The 18,598-nt window shown below is 40.2% G+C and overlaps 1 protein-coding gene across 17 annotated transcripts in view; it reads left to right on the forward strand.

Moving 5' to 3' along the window:
- SEC14L1 (SEC14 like lipid binding 1) overlaps positions 1-18,598 on the forward strand; it is a 140,683-nt gene that overhangs the window by 80,705 nt on the left and 41,380 nt on the right. For 16 of the 17 annotated variants that reach the window (XM_073311095.1, XM_073311096.1, XM_073311092.1 and 13 more), the window contains 12 exons: positions 1,549-1,698; positions 1,797-1,928; positions 4,174-4,302; positions 4,572-4,806; positions 5,616-5,725; positions 6,541-6,730; positions 10,526-10,614; positions 11,824-11,894; positions 13,116-13,287; positions 13,611-13,745; positions 15,870-16,004; positions 17,389-17,640. In XM_073311095.1, the coding sequence (XP_073167196.1) occupies positions 1,549-1,698; positions 1,797-1,928; positions 4,174-4,302; positions 4,572-4,806; positions 5,616-5,725; positions 6,541-6,730; positions 10,526-10,614; positions 11,824-11,894; positions 13,116-13,287; positions 13,611-13,745; positions 15,870-16,004; positions 17,389-17,640 (1,800 nt within the window). The remainder of the gene's footprint in view (positions 1-1,548; positions 1,699-1,796; positions 1,929-4,173; positions 4,303-4,571; positions 4,807-5,615; positions 5,726-6,540; positions 6,731-10,525; positions 10,615-11,823; positions 11,895-13,115; positions 13,288-13,610; positions 13,746-15,869; positions 16,005-17,388; positions 17,641-18,598) is intronic. The other variant, XM_073311106.1, reaches the window with a different exon arrangement.

Here is an 18,598-nt window from a genome sequence, read left to right on the forward strand (position 1 = left end):
CCATGCGTAGCTTCGACCGATTCCACAGATCCGCAGCACACACTCGTTGCAGGGGTCACAAGCGCCCAGGGCTCAGACGATCAGGGCATCCATCTGCACGTCATAGCCCTTCGCTCTCAGGGTGTCGGCCAGGGGGGAATATTTTTCCAGCTTACGAGCTCGGGCTTCGCAGAAGGCCGGGGTCCTGCTCTCAAAGGAGACCGTGATGTCGACAAGGATGATCTTTTTCTGGGCCTCATCGGTGACTACCATGTCAGGTCACAACTGGCTGTCAGTACCGGGGATGGTGCAGTTCACGGTGACCTCCCCCAGGTGCTGTGGGATGGCTTTCACCAGGCGGTTCTGGATGGCATTGTGGTGCAGCTGCCAGGCTCTGGAGCGGGGCTTGCAGTTGCACAGGACGTGGGGCAGGGTCTTGTTGGAGTAGCCGCACTTCCTGCAACGCTTGTCTCAGTTCCCATGGCGGACGGCTCCATTGAATGGGGTGCAGTTGAGCCGGGCACGGTGGATGAACCGCTAGTCAGCAAAACGGGTGAAGCCGCCCCCGGCGAGGAAGTGGTTGCTGGCGTCCCACTTGCTGGTCAGTTCAAAGGCTTTACCCTGGTCCTGTTTATGCTTCAGGGTTTCCATGTACAGCGAGTGGATGGCTGCCATCAGGGTCCTCTCCAGCATGCCTCTGGTGCTCAGGGTGACGATGGTGTTGTCGGACCTGATCTGCAGCACCACGACTCCCAGCTCCTGGCGCTCCTCGCACCACTCCCAGTGGCAGCAGATGCGCTTCCCCAGGCGACGCGTGGCATTGCGAGCTCGGGACCACAGCGAAGCAATGTCATGCCCATCCCGTCCAAATTCGCCATCCAGGGAACCACTCAGGAAGGTGGTGATATCTTGTTTGGAGGGTGTTCTGCCGATCCGCTTCTTTGTCGCGTCCTGGAGGGCGTTTGCCGCGATGTTCCTTGCCATGGCATCGGGTACACTTCTGGGCAATGCATTGGAAACCCTCCAGACAGCTCAGTGAAATGCTGATAATTACACAATGGGTTTTTTAATCCTTCAGCACATTATGTGCTCAGGTATTCTTGTGATAAAAGGGTCTCTTTAAGATGTTCTGTTCCTGTTAAAGGGAGGATGGTCAATGCACATTGTTATCCACTTCCCTCAAAAAAAAAAAAAAAGGGGGGGGGGCAGGAGGGTAGGGGAGAGGGAAGGGGGGAAAGTGTTTCTTATGCACTGTTTAAATTAACCCTTGGATTAGGTCAAATGTACCATGTATCTCAAACAGGACTATACATGAAATACTCTAATATTTGGTTTGCTACGAAACTTGCTGTCTTGAAAGCAGTCTGTTTCTTAATGGTGTCAGCTATAGTAGTAATTTCAAAAAAGTGGAGATGCAAGGGCCCCTGCTTTTCCTACCAAATGGATAAGATCAAGACGATGGCTTGTAAATACAATGGTGTCAGAGAAGAGGGACAGAATCTGTATAGTCCATAGAATTACTCTTGATTAAGCTTTTGTTCGTTCTTCCTCCTCTATACATCTTTGCAGGCATATGAAAGAAGATTTCCTACATGTCCTCTAATCCCAATGTTTGTAGCTAGTGACACTGTGAATGAATTCAAGAGTGAGGATGGAGCTATCCATGTGATCGAAAGACGTTGTAAACTGGATATAGATGCGCCACGATTATTAAAAAAGGTAACTAAACAATTTTAAAATGACTTTTATTCTAATTTTCTTGATACCAACCCACAAGAATGGAAATTTTTAACAAAATCTGTGGTAATCTTTCTCAGATTGCAGGAGTAGATTATGTTTACTTTGTCCAGAAGAACTCCTTGAACAGACAAGATCGGACTTTGCACATAGAGGCCTACAATGAAACCTTTTCTAACAGAGTCATCATTAATGAGCACTGCTGTTACACAGTGAGTAACAGAGAATCTAACAGTTCTACAGATTGGGTTTGGTTGGCATTGACATTCAGTACTCCTAACCGAAGGTTGGATTATTTTTTGGCTCCTCCTAAAAATCAGAATGAATTATTGTGCCATGGGTGTTGCTGTTAGTGTTAAAAGTAATCAATACATGTGAAAACCCTGATGCAAATTTGGTTTCCTGTCATTTGGACATATTTCCACATGACAAAAGACAGACATTTGACAGACTCTGCTTGTGAGAAGCCAAAGTCTGTAATAGCAGGGTTGTGGCATGTCACAATTGATGATGCCCTGGCAGAAGTGTTGAAGGGAAGCTTGCACATCACTTGGTCACTTTCTGCATAGTGCTAGCCAGTGCTACAAGTGTATTATTGTCAAGTGCGCTACAATTCAAGAGTTCAAGATTGTAATTTTAATCTAGATTTTTTTTTCTGTCATATCTGTTTCTATTTGAGATGCTGACGTCTTTTTTGGCGCAAAGCGTTGGTAGCATGATAGATTTGTTTAAAAAGTGAAGTCCGAGAGCTAGCTGTTGCCATGCTTGCAATTCCTTTATAGGTTGTAAAATACTCCTAGTCTGATATAAAACAAATGAAATAAAGCACAAATAATTGTAATGTATGAATAAAGCTTGGAATGGACCTTGGCAGTCAAATCCAAACTAGCAAATGCGGCCACTCGTTTACATTGCAGCACTTCCGTAAATGAGTGCTTTCTGGGTGCAGAACATGTTTAAAGGGATGCTGGAAACTTTGAAATCTAGTTAACTTCAAAATATTAGTTAAAAGTAGTTTCAAGTACTGCATCTGCCCCTGGGTCTCACTGCAACTTTTAAAATTTAAGTATTTTTCTGTCTGCCCTTGCCATGTGAAAGTGCCATAATAAACAGGAGAAACATGCTATAGAAAAATGCACAAGGTAATCAAGCTCAAATAGAGAAGCTCTTTTTCTTTAATTTTTCTTTTTATATTAGTCTTGGGTAGTACTGTATTTGTAACAAAGATAGGTTAAGTGTAAAGTCAAAAGTATAATTTAAAAACCAGATCCCTTTTAAGAGACCTGGTATCTTTAAAAAAAAAAAAATCCATTATTGATTTAGCTATGTACCTAAAGAAAGAAACATTCTTTTAGCATGCTTCTGTGCTTCATATTCTGTGCTTTATGCTTGTGTAGGATGTTCAAGCCACTTAACATCAGTTTTCTCACCCTATGAATATGAGAAGGAACACAATTTTATAACCAACTCATTATGAAACCTATTGGACTGTGGAATAGCTTCCAAAGGAAAAGTTGGAAGCCCCATTATTGAAACATTAAGCTCTAAACTGGATTAAGTGCGGGAATAATCCTGTTCTAGCCAGGGTTAGACTAAATGACCTTAATAGGTTTCAAACATGGGATATTACCCAATATATAAATAATGGTCACAACAAATAAATTCCAGTATGTTATGGGAAGGGAAAAAACTAAAAGGGCCAGTGACATAATTCTCTCATAAAAAGTCAGAACAAGTCTGATTTTTTATGCCATTGAGCTGAGAACCAAAGCTGGAGAATCCGTACACACTTCTCTTTCAGATGTGGAGATGCCAGACTGCTGTTTTTCTCTTGGGTGGCAGTGTAGACTAGAACCAGTTACCAGCACTCTCAGCTGCTTATGATAGAAGAAGAGGAGAAAATCAGGAATGTATTTGAAGTTTGAAAGGGCGGGGGGGGGGGAAGGCATTCTCTACAGTCTGTAAAAACTTGCTCATTCAGGCTGGTAACCAGAATAGAGATCATACTCCTTTCAGTCGTACAAACACTTTTCTGGATTAAAAAAAAAAAAAAAAAATTATGCCACTATCTAGGTAGTAAATGGTGCTAATCTGTTGCAGTATTGTTGGTAGTAAGTAATCCAAGAGGGAAGCATCGCAAATCTGGTGAATATGCGGATCCTGTGCCTCTGGCCTGGAGCACAGTGTTTTTCCTCCTAGTTATTGTTAAAAGGGAAAATGTGCCATGATGGCTTTTGTAGAGACCATATGAAGGTTGTTTCTTTCTTTTCTTGTTGACTAAGCTTTACCTTTTTCAATCTGCATTTTGCAAAGGGACCAGAGGTTTCAAATTCCATTTACAGGACACTTGACAAAACAAACTTAAATATGGAATTTTGACTATGCAAATACTTATATGAGAAAACGTACAGCAAAGAGTAATCAAAGCATGTGGTCTCTGCTGTCATCCACCAATAGGTTCACCCTGACAATGAAGATTGGACCTGTTTTGAACAGTCAGCAAGCCTGGATATCAAGTCTTTCTTTGGCTTTGAAAGCACAGTGGAAAAGATTGCCATGAAGCAGTACACCAGTAATATTAAAAAGGTGAGCACACAATCATGACCAAGATGCCTGGCTCTAGTTAGATTTAAATCCTGAAATGTAGCTGCTGCTACTTAACAGGCTGGTTGTGCAGAGAAAACTAAACTACATGGCTTTTAGAGCAGGGTGTTGTGAAGTGTGTGTAGAAAGGGATCTGTGGGGTCTCTCTTGGGATGCCCGACTGCCTTTTGTTGCATTTCCAAAAAGGACCTGTTGGTATTTAAGTGGCCTGTTTGTATTTGTATTGGCTAAAACATGTTTTTGTTTCAAAGGGAAAGGAAATAATAGAGTATTACCTGAAGCAGATGGAGGAAGAAGGGATGACGTTTGTTCCTCGTTGGACTCCTCCTGTTATGTATAAATTGGAGAACAGCACATCTCGCATAGCACGGCCAGTTTCTCCTGCTGTCAACATACCAGATGCTGTCACAAAGGAGGGACTGAACAATAAAGAAGTGCTCAACACCTCCAGCAGCCCATCAGAGCCCACAGCAGGAACACCTGATGGTACATTTGGCATCTCTTATATGGCCTGTTTGACTTCTCATTTTTAGCTAGATTATTTGAAATGCTTATAGACACATTCAAGGCTCTGCTTCTCTGCTGAGGACCCTCACATTAGTTTCTGGTTCATTCGTATTCATGTTGGTCCTGACCAGTTCTGGGAGCACCCCCCATTTAGCATTCATCTATCTGGGTCCTGGATAAGTGTGCTGGTAGCTGATCCTGTGATCAAGTAAAGGCCAGCATTTTAAAAAAAAAATAAAATCACACTAAGGATTGGTCGAGGGCAATAGTTTAGATTACCAGGGAAGGAAGTAGAGAGCTCACCAAAAATCAACCCCATTCCATTGCAAATGGATTTCAACTGGTAGCAGAAAAGCAACTCACTTGTAAAATATTAGCTAAAGCTTCTTTTTCTTGGACCCAACAGTTCAGACATTATCGTTTTAATTCAACTGAACATAGTTAAGGCTGACAAACAAGCAGCATTGACTGGAAATAAGAACACAGGTTCTTCCATTACAAGTACTTGCACATAAGATCAGTTGTTAACTGACCTAGCAATTAGTAACTGCTGTAATAATGACAGGTTTCAGAGTAACAGCCGTGTTAGTCTGTATTCACAAAAAGAAAAGGAGTACTTGTGGCACCTTAGACTAACCAATTTATTTGAGGATAAGTTTTCGTGTGCTGCATCCGATGAAGTGAGCTGTAGCTCACGAAAGCTTATGCTCAGATAAATTCGTTAGTCTCTAAGGTGCCACAAGTACTCCTTTTCTTTTTGCTGTAATAATGTGTAAATACCATTTCAGACAAACTCGATGCAGACTACATCAAGCGGTATCTGGGTGACTTGACACCATTGCAGGAAAGCTGCCTCATCCGACTTCGACAGTGGCTCCAGGAAACACACAAGGGCAAAGTAAGAAACTCTGAAACACAGAAAGCTAAAAGTGGTGACTAGAAGTGCCCAATACACAAGATGAATTTGACTGAATTAAGCAGAATGTGAAAAATCCGGCCCAGGGGACTGACAGCCAAGCAGTTTCACAAGTCTGCCTTGTATTAAAATGACCCCATTTCTTGAAACAGTCTTGAAATTGTATAAGATTTTAAAAGTTATGAAACACAATTTAACCAGTCTCTTTTGTATTTCCTGTGGAAACATACTCTGTTGCAGAAGGGTTTTATAACCAAGAGGGATCTAACCATAAATTATACAATAGCATTGTGTTCCACATATAGAATGTCCCAGTTTTCACATGTTAAGAGCTCGCAGATATTTGCGTGGGGTGAATTAAGGAAGCGTGATCATCCTGGTTTTTTATAACCTTAAAAACAGGTTGCCCATTGTTCCAGAGTGTTTGGGAGGATCCTAGAGTAAATGCTTGAACAGAAGTTTTCTGCTACTTAGAGTTTGGAACAAGAAGTAAGTCATGGGATCAGTTCAAAAACTAAGAAGGCCCGGTGACTGTGCAAACAGTGCACTTATCTATCCTGTGGGAGATTCAAGTTCTGCAACCATGGAGCTAACCAAAGGGGCACTTTTCTCTCCTTACTTTGTTTTGCTGTCTTTGTAAAAAGTAAAAAAAAAAGTCCCTAAAGTGGTGGTCTGATAAGTTTCTAATTGTCTTCCTTTAATTAGTAGTGCAGTCCAATCTGTGTATTTGCGTTCAAGTTTATATAAATTGACTGTTACAAAGTTTCAAATTTGAATCAGTAATTATTTTCCAATAGATCCCAAAGGATGAACATATTTTACGATTCTTGCGTGCCCGGGACTTCAATATTGACAAAGCCAGAGAGATTCTTTGCCAGTCACTAACATGGCGTAAGCAGCACCAAGTGGACTATATTCTGGAAACCTGGAACCCTCCACAAGTACTACAAGATTACTATGCAGGAGGTTGGCATCACCATGACAAAGGTACATTTTATATTCCTAGATGCTGATGGGCACTTTATAATCTGAATTAAATAACTTTTTGTTAAACGCCTGCCAGATGTGTGGTTTGAGAGTGTGGGTATTACTTTCATACTACGTTGTACTTAAGTGCAGTTAAGTTAGTGTGGTTTGCAAGTGAGAGCAGGCAAACTGACAGGGCTCCTGGGTCCTGTTCCTAGCTCTGATTGTAATTTTGATCAAATCACTTAACTTTTCTGAGACATTTGTAAAATTGGTAAACCTACTCAACAGAGCTGTTGTGAGTTATTTATCATATTTTACAGCACTCTGAGTTAGCTGGGTAAAAGGGGCTATAAAAATGCTGAGTATTAATTACTTTCCTGTGGTTGGTGGTTAAAAGATGTATGTAAATAAGCATACCTTTTTAATCAGCTTATTTCTGTTGTCAGACACTTGCTTATAGTGTAGCCAATATTTGGCATCACAGTTTCAGTGATAGGAATTGTGGTGTTACAAACACAAAATAGAGCAGGTTCATTAAGAAGAAAACAGCTTCTTCTTTATTCTGTGTAATGGGTTATGGACACGTCCCCAGAACTTAAGGATTCAGGCCCAGCTGCTGAAAGACACCACCCAGCTTGCCCCTGCTGTGTATTGGTCTTGCTGAAAAGTTGTGGAATCCCTCTCCCTCACCGTACTTGTAACTGGAGGGAGGGTTTCTATCCAGTTGTTCATCTTGGAAAGAGAGTAATCTGACTGCAAGCCTTCTGTGCTCTGATTAGTCTTTACCTGCTACCCAGCACTACTCCCTTTAGCCCTTCCTGCTACTGTAAGCATATGAAATAGTACAGGAGGCAGCTAGTAATAGCAGGCTACCATTAATAGTGGCCATGAGGGAGAGAAGGTAGGCTTAACCACTGCAACGCTGAGGTGAGTGCATGGATGGGTCTCCATCAACCCTGTGGGTTGTACAGATTTTAGGAAGGAAATTGGGGATGTGTTCCTAGATTTTTAAGAGAGGGACTTTGTTTCCTGTTTCCCTCTTCCATACATCTAGGGTCTCACCAATAACTAGGAAGGAAACAGATAAGTTTGAAGGTTGTTGGTAGATTATAGTATGTCCACTTTCCTGAGTGAGACAGAGGGTCTTCAATCTTGTGTTTTGAACTCTTGGTCTTATCCTTGAATTTCCTTTTGCTCTCTTGCCAACATGTAAACTGCAGACAGTTTCTCAGTTTGAAATCTGTTAATGTTACCACTTTAAAGCCTGGGGATAGGTTACTTTTAAATCTCTCCTTACCAGTTCCCCTCCTTCCTCTCGCACATGCAAAGTGTGTTCCAAGCTTCAGCTGAGTGGATTCTTTAGATAATATCTTTTATTGGAGCAACTGCTGGTGGTGAAAGAGACAGACTTTTGAGCTTACACAGAGCTCTTTCTTCAGGTCAAGGCATTTTTGAAGAACACTAATCACGGGCAAGTCAGAGAGCAGCAGCTATGAAACATGCTCTCTAGGATAGATGGTAACGAATGAAAGCTATCCATTTTACTTGAGCATAAATTCATAAACACTCATACGATCAGTGTGGCTCTCCTGTGCATTTGAGTAGTTCTTATTTTGATGAGAGCCTCAAGCAAAGAACTGTTAAATAACAAAACCCTAGTGAGTTATAAAATGTGGCTGCAGGGTTAAGAAGAAAACACTCCCAGTTATACAGCCTTCCCTCATGCATCATATGGGTGGGGTAGGTTAATAAATTATGAATTAGGGATTTTTGTAGTTCTTGTATAAAACTTAACAGCTTCTTATATAGTGCTCTAAAACCTGCATAGTACATTCCAAAAAGAATGTGTGATCTCTGCTTTTAGTGAAAATTTTATTTTAACACTTAACTGTGTAACTCCATAAGTATGTAGAATCTTTATACTCCAAGACACTACTACTGTATCTGCAGACTGAACAGCTTGGGTTTCTAGTTCTACAACTTATTTTTTTGTCTTGATTTTGAATCTGTTAAGCAAAGTGATAAATTCATTCTTCAGTTTAGATATTTAACGTTAACTTTTTAAGGGCAAGGCTCAACAGAGTTTCTATCTTCATAATGTCCTGCAGGAAAGCCTGCATAAATAAACATGACCTGTATCTTCTGATGCTTAGATGAACCTAGGTTGGCTAAATCAAACTGCTAAAAATTTAAACAACTGCCCTTTGAAAGGAGAATTAACATTGGGTCAATGTATAGGTGCTTCCATTAAAAAATAAAAACTACAAAGCGGGAAGATCATTAGTTGATCAAAGCTTCTCTTCAGAAGAATCAAGAGGTCAAAACTTTCATAATGAACAATATAGTCAAAGCTTGTCCATATCCCCTGGAATCCTTCCCCTCCCCCCCCACCCAAAAAACCCAACCAAACAAAAAAAACCCCACCTTCTTTTGCTACATATACTTCCCAAGTGTTTCACGCTATATTGGCTGTCAATTCGCACTGGGAGGGGAAGAATCATAGACCTATTTAAAAGGGAGACTATCAAAAATATTGTTTGCGTTTGGTTCTTGTAGCAGATTGGTATCAGTTTTTCAAATGTTAGAAGGAAATGATATTGAGCATTGAGATTAAGATCTTTTTGGCAAAATGGGCTTCCGTGCATGCTACTGAGACATGCTGACTTGCCCTTTTCTCTGGAATGAAAGTCTTTAAAACATGTTTAGGTGTGATCTAATTGAAGGGTGACTTTTTTTCTTGGAGAGCCTTTAAACAACAGACAGCTTTGGAATCAAAATACTTAGGAACAAGGCAGTCTGTCATGGTGTGTTGCAGTGCCAGAGATGGCAATTTATGCTTGTATACTCCAATAGATTAGGACAGAGTTAAAAATCCATCCCATAAAGAAGTTTAACACATGTTGTTCCTAATAAACAGCTCTGTTAAGATACTGTGAAAGGCCAAAAATGCCAGTTATGGTCCTCAAAAAATCAGCCCATGTACTTGTTCAGACTGTTATGTATCATGGAAGACATTTTAGTAATCTCAACAAACAAAAGAGGCGAGTCCTTGAATGTAAGGATCCCATTTGAAACTTGTCTCTGGATCAGACTTGCCCTCATTAGTCTTAAGCAGCATTTAGGAGGGTGTGTGCCAGCCCCACATAATATGTGGGGGAATAGCTGTTTGTTAAAAGGCCCCAAAATTATACCCACCATTATTTTAGCAAATAAAGCATTGATCTGGAGAGTTGATTCTGCGGTATTGTTGTTCACTTTAATGCAGTAATCTTTCTAAAGGCTTGTTGGGCGATATCCAGGGTAGTGTCCTTGTGAGAGAATGATTTAAGGCTCTAGTCTTGACCAGAGATCTGTGATATCAGGAAAAATATTGGACCAATAATCTATCCTTCTTCTCTTGGCTACACTGGGGGCAGATTTTGTCCACAAATCTCGTCAAGTACAATGAAATGTCTTAATTAATCAAAATCACTTTGGCTTTGTCTTCACTGTCAAAAAAGGTTTGTTTTTGTAGTGAGATAGTGAATTCAAATGAGCCATTTCACTGTAAAATACTAGTACAAACAATTCATTGGTAGTTCTTATTTCAATGTAGCTAGTAGGTCAAAACTATACTCCCCAACTTGGGGTTGACCTCAACTGGCTATATTAAAGTAAAACTACACTGCTTTGTCTTCACTAGAATTTTACAGCAAGATAGTGAAATTGAGTTAGCTGTCTCACTGTAAAAACACACCTTTTTGACAACAAAGACACGGATTTAGTTTTAAAACTTTAACAGAGAATACTAATTTAGCATCTCTTGCTCTTCAGATGGGCGCCCTCTGTATGTGTTGAGGTTGGGACAGATGGATACCAAAGGCTTAGTGCGAGCTCTTGGGGAAGAAGCCTTGCTGCGATATGTAAGTGCTTAAGAAATGACTTGTTTATTACTAACAAATTTGTTCTAAAGTTTGCAGTTTCCTGCCACACCAGAATGATCAGCACATAGTAGATATTTTTCTATATGCTTTAGCAATCTGTTCTCAGTTTGAACAGATCAAACCTCCCTGAATGGTTCATTTTAATATTCTTTCAAACTGTGGACTGATGGCAGAAAGTCAGTTGTTTGACAGTTACTATAGTTCTGGGCTGAGACATTATCACAGCTTCTTATCTAGTTTGTATAGTGCTTGAAACTTAAGCTTCCACATGTACACAGGGCAAGAAATGCATTCCTAGGTATTGTATGAGTATCCTATTTATTTTTTATTTATAAAATACACCCCACCCATAGTCTTGGATGCAATATTTATTTTAAAGGAAAATGACTTGCCTGTAATTCAGTTTCTTTGAAGAATTTAGTGGGATTCTCAGTGCTGATGTACCCAGCTTTCAAAATAGTACAGAACAGGCAAGCTCTAAAGAAGCATACTGGCAGCAGTAATTGCCATGATCACAAGCCAGCACCCACCTTTGGTGGTTGTACACTTTCTTTCTGGTGGTGCTATATCCATGTACTTAGCTTTGTCTAACTTTAAGCCATGGGTTTTTTTTTCCAAGTCTTTTTTGGTAATTATCTTAATTTTTTTGAGGGGAGCCTTTGCTTCCCACTCCGTCAGGAATTAAACAAAGGTTCAAAGGGCAGAAGGTGGGGGTTTAGGGAGGAGCTATGGGAGTTTCTTATGCCAAAAAATGTGAGACCTGAGAGTGAAATCCTGCACAAACAATGGTGTCTTCATAGAAATAAAGAATTTGTTGACACTGTTCAACTAAAGAGAAGTGTCCTACTCCACAAAATATACGGAATGCCTTTCTGATGTTCATTTGCCTCTGAGGGAAAAGGTGGGCCCTAAGATTCTGTACAGAATTCTTCACCATTGTATTCAAGCACTAAAATGGGATGCTTGTATGTTTTGTAATCTTCTTCTTATAGCTCTCCTAAAAGTTATTGCACTCAATAATGCTCCTAAATCCACTGTTGCATGTCTTCACTAGATGTCCTTGTACACTGGTCTGAGGTTAGTGTGAGTTGCTGTAAGGCTCAGGTTCTGAAGATTGCATTTTCTCCCCAGTCCCACAAACCTGACAGTTTTAGAACATTCTCTAAAACAACACTTTCTTTTGTGTAGGTTCTTTCTATAAATGAAGAAGGACTGAGACGATGTGAAGAGAATACAAAAGTATTTGGCAGGCCTATAAGGTGAAACATGAGAATTTGTATTACTTCTCAGAAAGAACATGAGGTCTGAATTTGTATGTAGCAGTGTAGGTGTTCTTCAAGTTTGGCTACAAAGTTGCTTTATTTTCAGGCTCCAGTTTGGAATAGGATTTGCTCACTAAATCTCTTACGAGCTCCAAAAAAGGAATTCAGGGTTTGGAATGACTTCAATATTTGTCTTCATAATAAAGCATTTGACTCCCTTCAGAGCCTATTGATTCCACCCCTTAATCTACAAAGGGTTACCAGTGTATGGCACTCCAATTTCTCATCTTCTTATTGCAAAGAACTCCCAGTCCCAGCTGACTTGAGGAGTGAAAAGCCAAGTGTAAGACTGGGGTTTCCTGTGTACTGCTATGGCCTTGTGTGGTCCAAGGATGCTTACATGGTAAAGGTGAAAGAGGCAGCAATGAAATATACAACACCTACTTATTTAAAAAAACAAACACTGTGATTCATATGTCGTCTTTGGGAGTCATTCCAATGGCCTAGAATCAGTCAGTACAACATAGCTATGAATATACAAGGATGAGCTCTGAATTCACACCCCTTGGTGTGGGCCTGATTTAGGAAAGCACTGAAACACATGCTTAAAGCCTACTGACTTGATGTGTTTTAATACTGTCCTGTATAGGGAATGTTTTCCTGAATTGAGTCCTAAATTCTGAAATGCGGACTTAAAGTGCAGTGGCACTTTTAAAACATGCACTTGTGTTAGGAAACATGTATGCTGAATATTAAAGTTCCAGTGTAGAACCAGTACTCTTCCTCCCCACCCACCCCCCAGCAGTGATTTATTAAGCACTATGATGGTGTCTTGTGTTTGCTAGTAGGAACTTTCAACTGGAGACTGAAATGGTTGTCTATCCTTTGGTGACGTGCCTGCCCTATATCAGAGAATGAGCACAGTGATCGTTATACATAGTGTCATAAGCATGCATGGCACTTTATAGTTAAGAAAAATTTTCTGCTCCAAAGATCTTACAATTTCTTGCATCTACAGGCAGTACAAACTGTGGAGATGAGGTGGGAGGACTGCTATAGCTGTGTAATGAAGGAAGAGTGTGGCAACTGCAAAACCAACCAAAACTTGTAGATCTGTGATACAAAACTGAGTGCTCATCTCAAACCATCAAATGCTGTGGTGTGAATAATGAAATATGATTCCAATTGGATTCTTAAAAAACTCTTTAAAATTAACAGCTCCTGGACCTGTCTGGTGGATTTGGAGGGCTTGAATATGCGACATTTATGGAGACCTGGTGTCAAAGCATTACTAAGAATCATTGAAGTGGTTGAAGCCAATTACCCTGAAACATTGGGTCGCCTTCTTATCCTGAGAGCGCCCAGAGTATTTCCAGTCCTCTGGACACTGGTATGTTTGTGCTTCTAGTATCTGTACATCTACCTCTGGATACTGGTATGCACTTTACATGTACTGCTCTCTTGAAAACTGATGTTCACTGTGCTATAAACAGGAAATGTTGCCTCCTGGAAACTCCATTTTTAGAAAACACTTTATTTATGGAATTAGAACAAAAGTTCCTAAAAGGAAAAATGTGTTTGTGTAGGCAAATGAATAACTTAACTCATTTACTGTATGTACTTCAAAAGAATTATATTTTGTTTTATCCTGTGTTATGTGAAGTTACTCAAGGACCTGGGAACCTGACCAATTCTGTTTTTCTTTGTTTGTAGGTTAGTCCATTCATTGATGACAACACCAGAAAGAAATTCCTTATTTATGCAGGAAATGACTACCAAGGGCCTGGAGGTCTGCTGGATTACATTGATAAAGAAATTATCCCAGATTTCCTTAGTGGAGAGTGCATGGTATGAATTTTAAATTATTAATGTAACAATTTGTTGTTTCCCTCTTACATTAACCCCCACCCTCCAAACCTCCAAAACAAAGATTGCCAAGTATAATCTTTAAGTGTGGTCTCGCTCTGCTATAAAGCATTTTCCTGCTGGCTCTTCTGTATGACTCTGAGGTTGGAGTGATTCTTTTTAGTAGCAGCCTTTGCAATCCACCTTGAAAAGAGAAACAGAATGTTTCTGTAAAACAGATCGCAAATCACTAACGGAATACCCTGCACCTATAAATAAATACATTTTAAAACGGTCTTCCCCCCACTACATGTCAAGACTCAAGTTCAAGGCAGTAGCACTGTGTCACATACTGCTTATCCCAGGGAAGAAACGCATTCCTCACACTGTTTAGGTTCATAGATCCATATATGTTAAGGCCAAAAGGGACCATTATCACAAGGTCTGACTTCCTGCATATCATAGACCAAAGAACCTTACATCCTTAGTTTCTGCATCATTTGTGACATTCTCCACTGTTGTGTGAGAAACCAACCATTAGAAACCTGAACTTGTTTTTGAAGTCTTTTAAAATTAAAATATTTGTCTACATATTAAAGATTTAGGTTTTCTAGCTTCATATTTTTAAGAAAATTATTTCAGATCACCTATAAAGATGCAAGTTAAACTCCTCAGATATGGTACCTGAACACTATTTTGTCATAGTCCTCTCTGAGCCCCACCACCCCCTGCCCTGTCCCCAATCCAGATTTTTGGAGGCTGTATTTGAAAACCAGAACTGAATCATGAACCACAACTCCATGAGGGAAATGGGGAGGACAAAGATGAGACCAAATTTAGTGTTTCCAGATCTCTCCAACTCATAATTTGCTTCGTGAAACGTGAATCCAGTCCTGCTATCCTTCTCTCCTGTCCCTCCTTCAGATCACCATTGCAATAGCAGGACCTTTTCAATATAACAACTTCCCCTGGGAACTTAGAGCAATGTATAGTCCTTAAAGCCTTGTGGTATCCTGTGCGGTAGGGAAGCATTTATTCCCATTTTGTATCTGGAGAAACTGAGGCCACGTACATAGGAAGTCAACAGCTTACCAGCTTAGTCAAGTATTGAACCTCAAAAAATCAGTTCAGTCCTTGCTTGCTTCATAAAACAGTGTTCTTCCTTTTTGATTGTGGGAATCACTTACATTCATAGCTCTAACATCTCTCCTAAAAATGTGGTTGGATTTTCTTAATATATCAATCTGATATCACATGCCAGTGCATTTGTCTTTACGTGGATTGTGCTGTGTTTAATAGGTGCTCTCTCCCCAAACGTTTTTCTATAGAACATATCACAGTAACGTGTAAGTGCTGGAATTTGATTAATTGGTTGTGTAAAAGCATTTCCCTTTTAGGTTTACTTTATAAATCTCTGTAAATGGTTGTTAACTTACTCCTCTGCCTTTCATGGAAATTCTATCGAGCAGCTCTGGTCATCCATTTAAAGACCATGTACTAGGCATTTTGGACCAGAGTGTTTACTTTCAACTGGCTGCTACTTACAGTAGCAGGAGCTTTCACTGAAGGGAGTCTGCTCTATGTAATTTAGAACTATGTAAGTCATTCATGAACCTGGCAAAATCCACTATTTAAATAAGCAAAAGTGACTTACCAGAAGATAAATCAAAATGCTGAACGCTTCCTGTCTGTTGCAGACAACAATGCAATATTCTCCTCTTTGTTCTGGTTAATTCTGGATGAAATCTGAGTGCTTTAAGAATATAAATAAACATAGAAGCTGCACAGCTGTTTTTGATATCACACTGTTGCATATACAAGGTCTTTACCTGTTTCTGATATGATGATCCTTATAAATTAGCAAAAAATTAAAAATAGACCAATTTTAGTAGTGAATTTATTGAAGAATATCTTTAACTGTAAGATGGTTTGTATGGCCAAGTTCAGGTAGGGTCATGCTCATATATTACTCAGCTCTCCGTATTCTCCAGTGTTCTTGCAGAATTGGAGTTATTTCTGGGGGTGCCAGTATGAGAATGTGGCTTTAAGGATGTTTTAGATTCTGAAACATGTCAGGGAGGAGAAGATTTGTATTGTTGCTTTCATGGCTTTGTTTTAAATCTCCAGTGTGACGTTCCCGAGGGTGGGCTAGTTCCGAAGTCTCTGTACCGGACTGCAGAAGAGTTGGAAAATGAAGATCTAAAACTGTGGACTGAAACGATCTATCAGTCTGCAAGTGTCTTCAAGGGAGCTCCACACGAGGTACAACTACAGTCCTCACTCCTCTTCTTTCATCTTGGTCTAGCACCCTGTGTCTTTTTGCTTGTATAAAATGAAAGCAGATTAGAACCTGGTCACTCAGTTTGGAATGGTTTAGAGCAGATATTTGGGTCTCCCTAAACACTCAGAATTCAAAAGCTTCTTTTGATCTTTCCTTGAAGCCATGAGTAATGCAAGCCAAAATCAAGATCTGGGTAACTTGTGAAGAAGTAAGTGTTGGTATTTTTAAGACTCCCTGTCCCTTATGTGGAGGAGGTAGGCTGGCTGGCTACTCTATTGCATTCCCTGACCAGAGCCCATGAACCATCATTATTAGGTTATAAAAATGCTACTGGCTCTATCCACTTAATGAGTGGGATGACTTTTTTCCCCCTTCATGTAATATAGATTTTAAAAACTCAGAACTGAGCAAGTTACTCCATTTCCTTTCAAGACCTTTAAAGAACCAGGCACTTTAGATGGCCTGAGCTTTGCGTCTCAATGAGTTTCACTAAGTGAACTAATATTTTTAATATATGACCTGCAAATAGGAAACAGCTGTTTGTGACCTCTCTTGGTGATTTAATATGTATAAATGAGCCAGAAAGGTTTTTGTCTCTTTTTAACCTTAGAAATATCAAGAGCAAGAGTTTGATTTTTTTTTTTCCTGTTTTGCTAGAGATCATTCTTGGAAGACCAGACTTGCAGAATGCAGTCTCTTAGACCCTGATAGAAGGGGCATGGGTAGTTTTATCTTCAACAGAAGAGTTTTTCCATTAGCAGTTTGTTCAAGCATTTGTGTTAAATACTAGTTAATCAAAACAATGTGAAAATTATCTGAATAAGTCACTTTCCCTTTCAGTTAGATTTCACTTGTTATCCTGCATGTTCTTTTGTTGAAGGCTTTCAAAATGTGATGATGGAGGGGAGATGATTTTGGGGCCTTCTGTACATCATAAACACGCACTTTGACTTGCTTAACCAAGTGCAAATGTGAGGGCTCTGATGGCATCAGTGCTTTTGTTACTGAAGGTGGTTCCTTTTAGCCCATTCCCCAAAAGTCCTGTTGCGGTAGGAGGAGCATGGATATCTGTTTATCTCTGCTTATGAGAACACAGCTTTAGGGAAAAAAAACCTAAGGCTTTCAATAAAGGCCACAAAAAGAGAAGATAGAAAATGGCTCTATCTGCTTATGAAAGCTCTCATAGCTCTGATCTCAGAGAAGGTGATATGATAAATGAGAGTTAATTTGTATCTATTCTAGAGCACTCGTAATAGTCAAAATCAATCGAGAGCCCACCTACAGCGGTTTCTCTTTCCTAGTAAGAATTTCAGCCTTTACTGAGCATATTGCTATTGTCTAATCTAACTCTTCTCCTCTCCCTAGATTTTCATTCAGATTGTGGATGCCTCATCTGTGATCACATGGGATTTTGATGTGTGCAAAGGTGACATTGTTTTTAACATCTATCACTCCAAGAGAGTGCCACAGCCCCCTAAAAAGGACTCTCTGGGCACTCACAGCATTACATCTCCTGGGGGGAACAACGTACAGCTGATTGATAAAGTCTGGCAGTTAGGGCGTGATTACAGTATGGTGGAGTCCCCACTTATCTGCAAGGAAGGGGAGAGTGTGCAGGTAAGATCATTAATTATGCTGTTAGAGCAAGGCTTTATCTTTTGCTCTCAGCAGATCATCAGCAATGGGGCTCGTTGTCTGCCTGGCATGTTTGTTTGCATCCTTGTGATGGAGTTGTGGAGAGTGAAAGGTAGCTATTGTTTATTCCCTAGTAGCTGATCCCATTTACCAAGCTGACAAGCAAGACTGAAGGAATACATATAAACCATAAATGCACCTGAATCCAAAAGCAGCCAGTAAGTCACATTCTTAGTCGAGCAGCCTTGATGGTGTTGCTTTCTGAAATGAGGATAGCCAAGCAATGTATGTCTGCATTAGGGGAGGTTGAGGTATTCTCTGCTTAGAGATGGGGCCTGGAAATTGAGACTCAGAGGTTCTGTTCCTGACTCTTCTGGGCTGTGACACTTAGGTCCAAACTTTAGGCTGCTAATGCTATATTTATGTACTTAAACAAAGTGGCCTGAATTTCAGAGGTATAGGGCACCCACAGCTGCTTTTGACTGGAAGCTATGGATGTTGATTTCTTGTGAAAATCCAGCTTCTTATTCAAGTTGTCTAACTTGAGGTGTCCAAATTTGGAAAATACTGGCCGTAACCTCTTCCGTGCCTCAGTTTCACCTGTAAGATGGGGACATTGCAGGGTGGTTAGCTTCGCTGCTTTGAGAGACAGCTGCTCACTAAAATAAAATTTGCAGATGACACAAAGGTGGGAGATAATACCAGTGCAGAGGACGACCATAATATCAGAGAAGATGATTTGGAAAACCTTGAAAATTGGAGTAATAGAAATGGGATGACATTTAAGAGTACAAAGTTCAGGGTCATGCACTTAGAGACTAACACCACACTTTTTTTTGCTATAAAGTGGATGTGACAGGAGACGACTTGGGCATATAGGTTGATCACAGGATGACTTTGAGCTGCTAATGTGAAGCACCCATGAAAAAAGGCTAATACA

Source organism: Lepidochelys kempii, chromosome 14, assembly GCF_965140265.1.
Source record: "Lepidochelys kempii isolate rLepKem1 chromosome 14, rLepKem1.hap2, whole genome shotgun sequence".
Classification (NCBI taxonomy): domain Eukaryota; kingdom Metazoa; phylum Chordata; order Testudines; family Cheloniidae; genus Lepidochelys; species Lepidochelys kempii.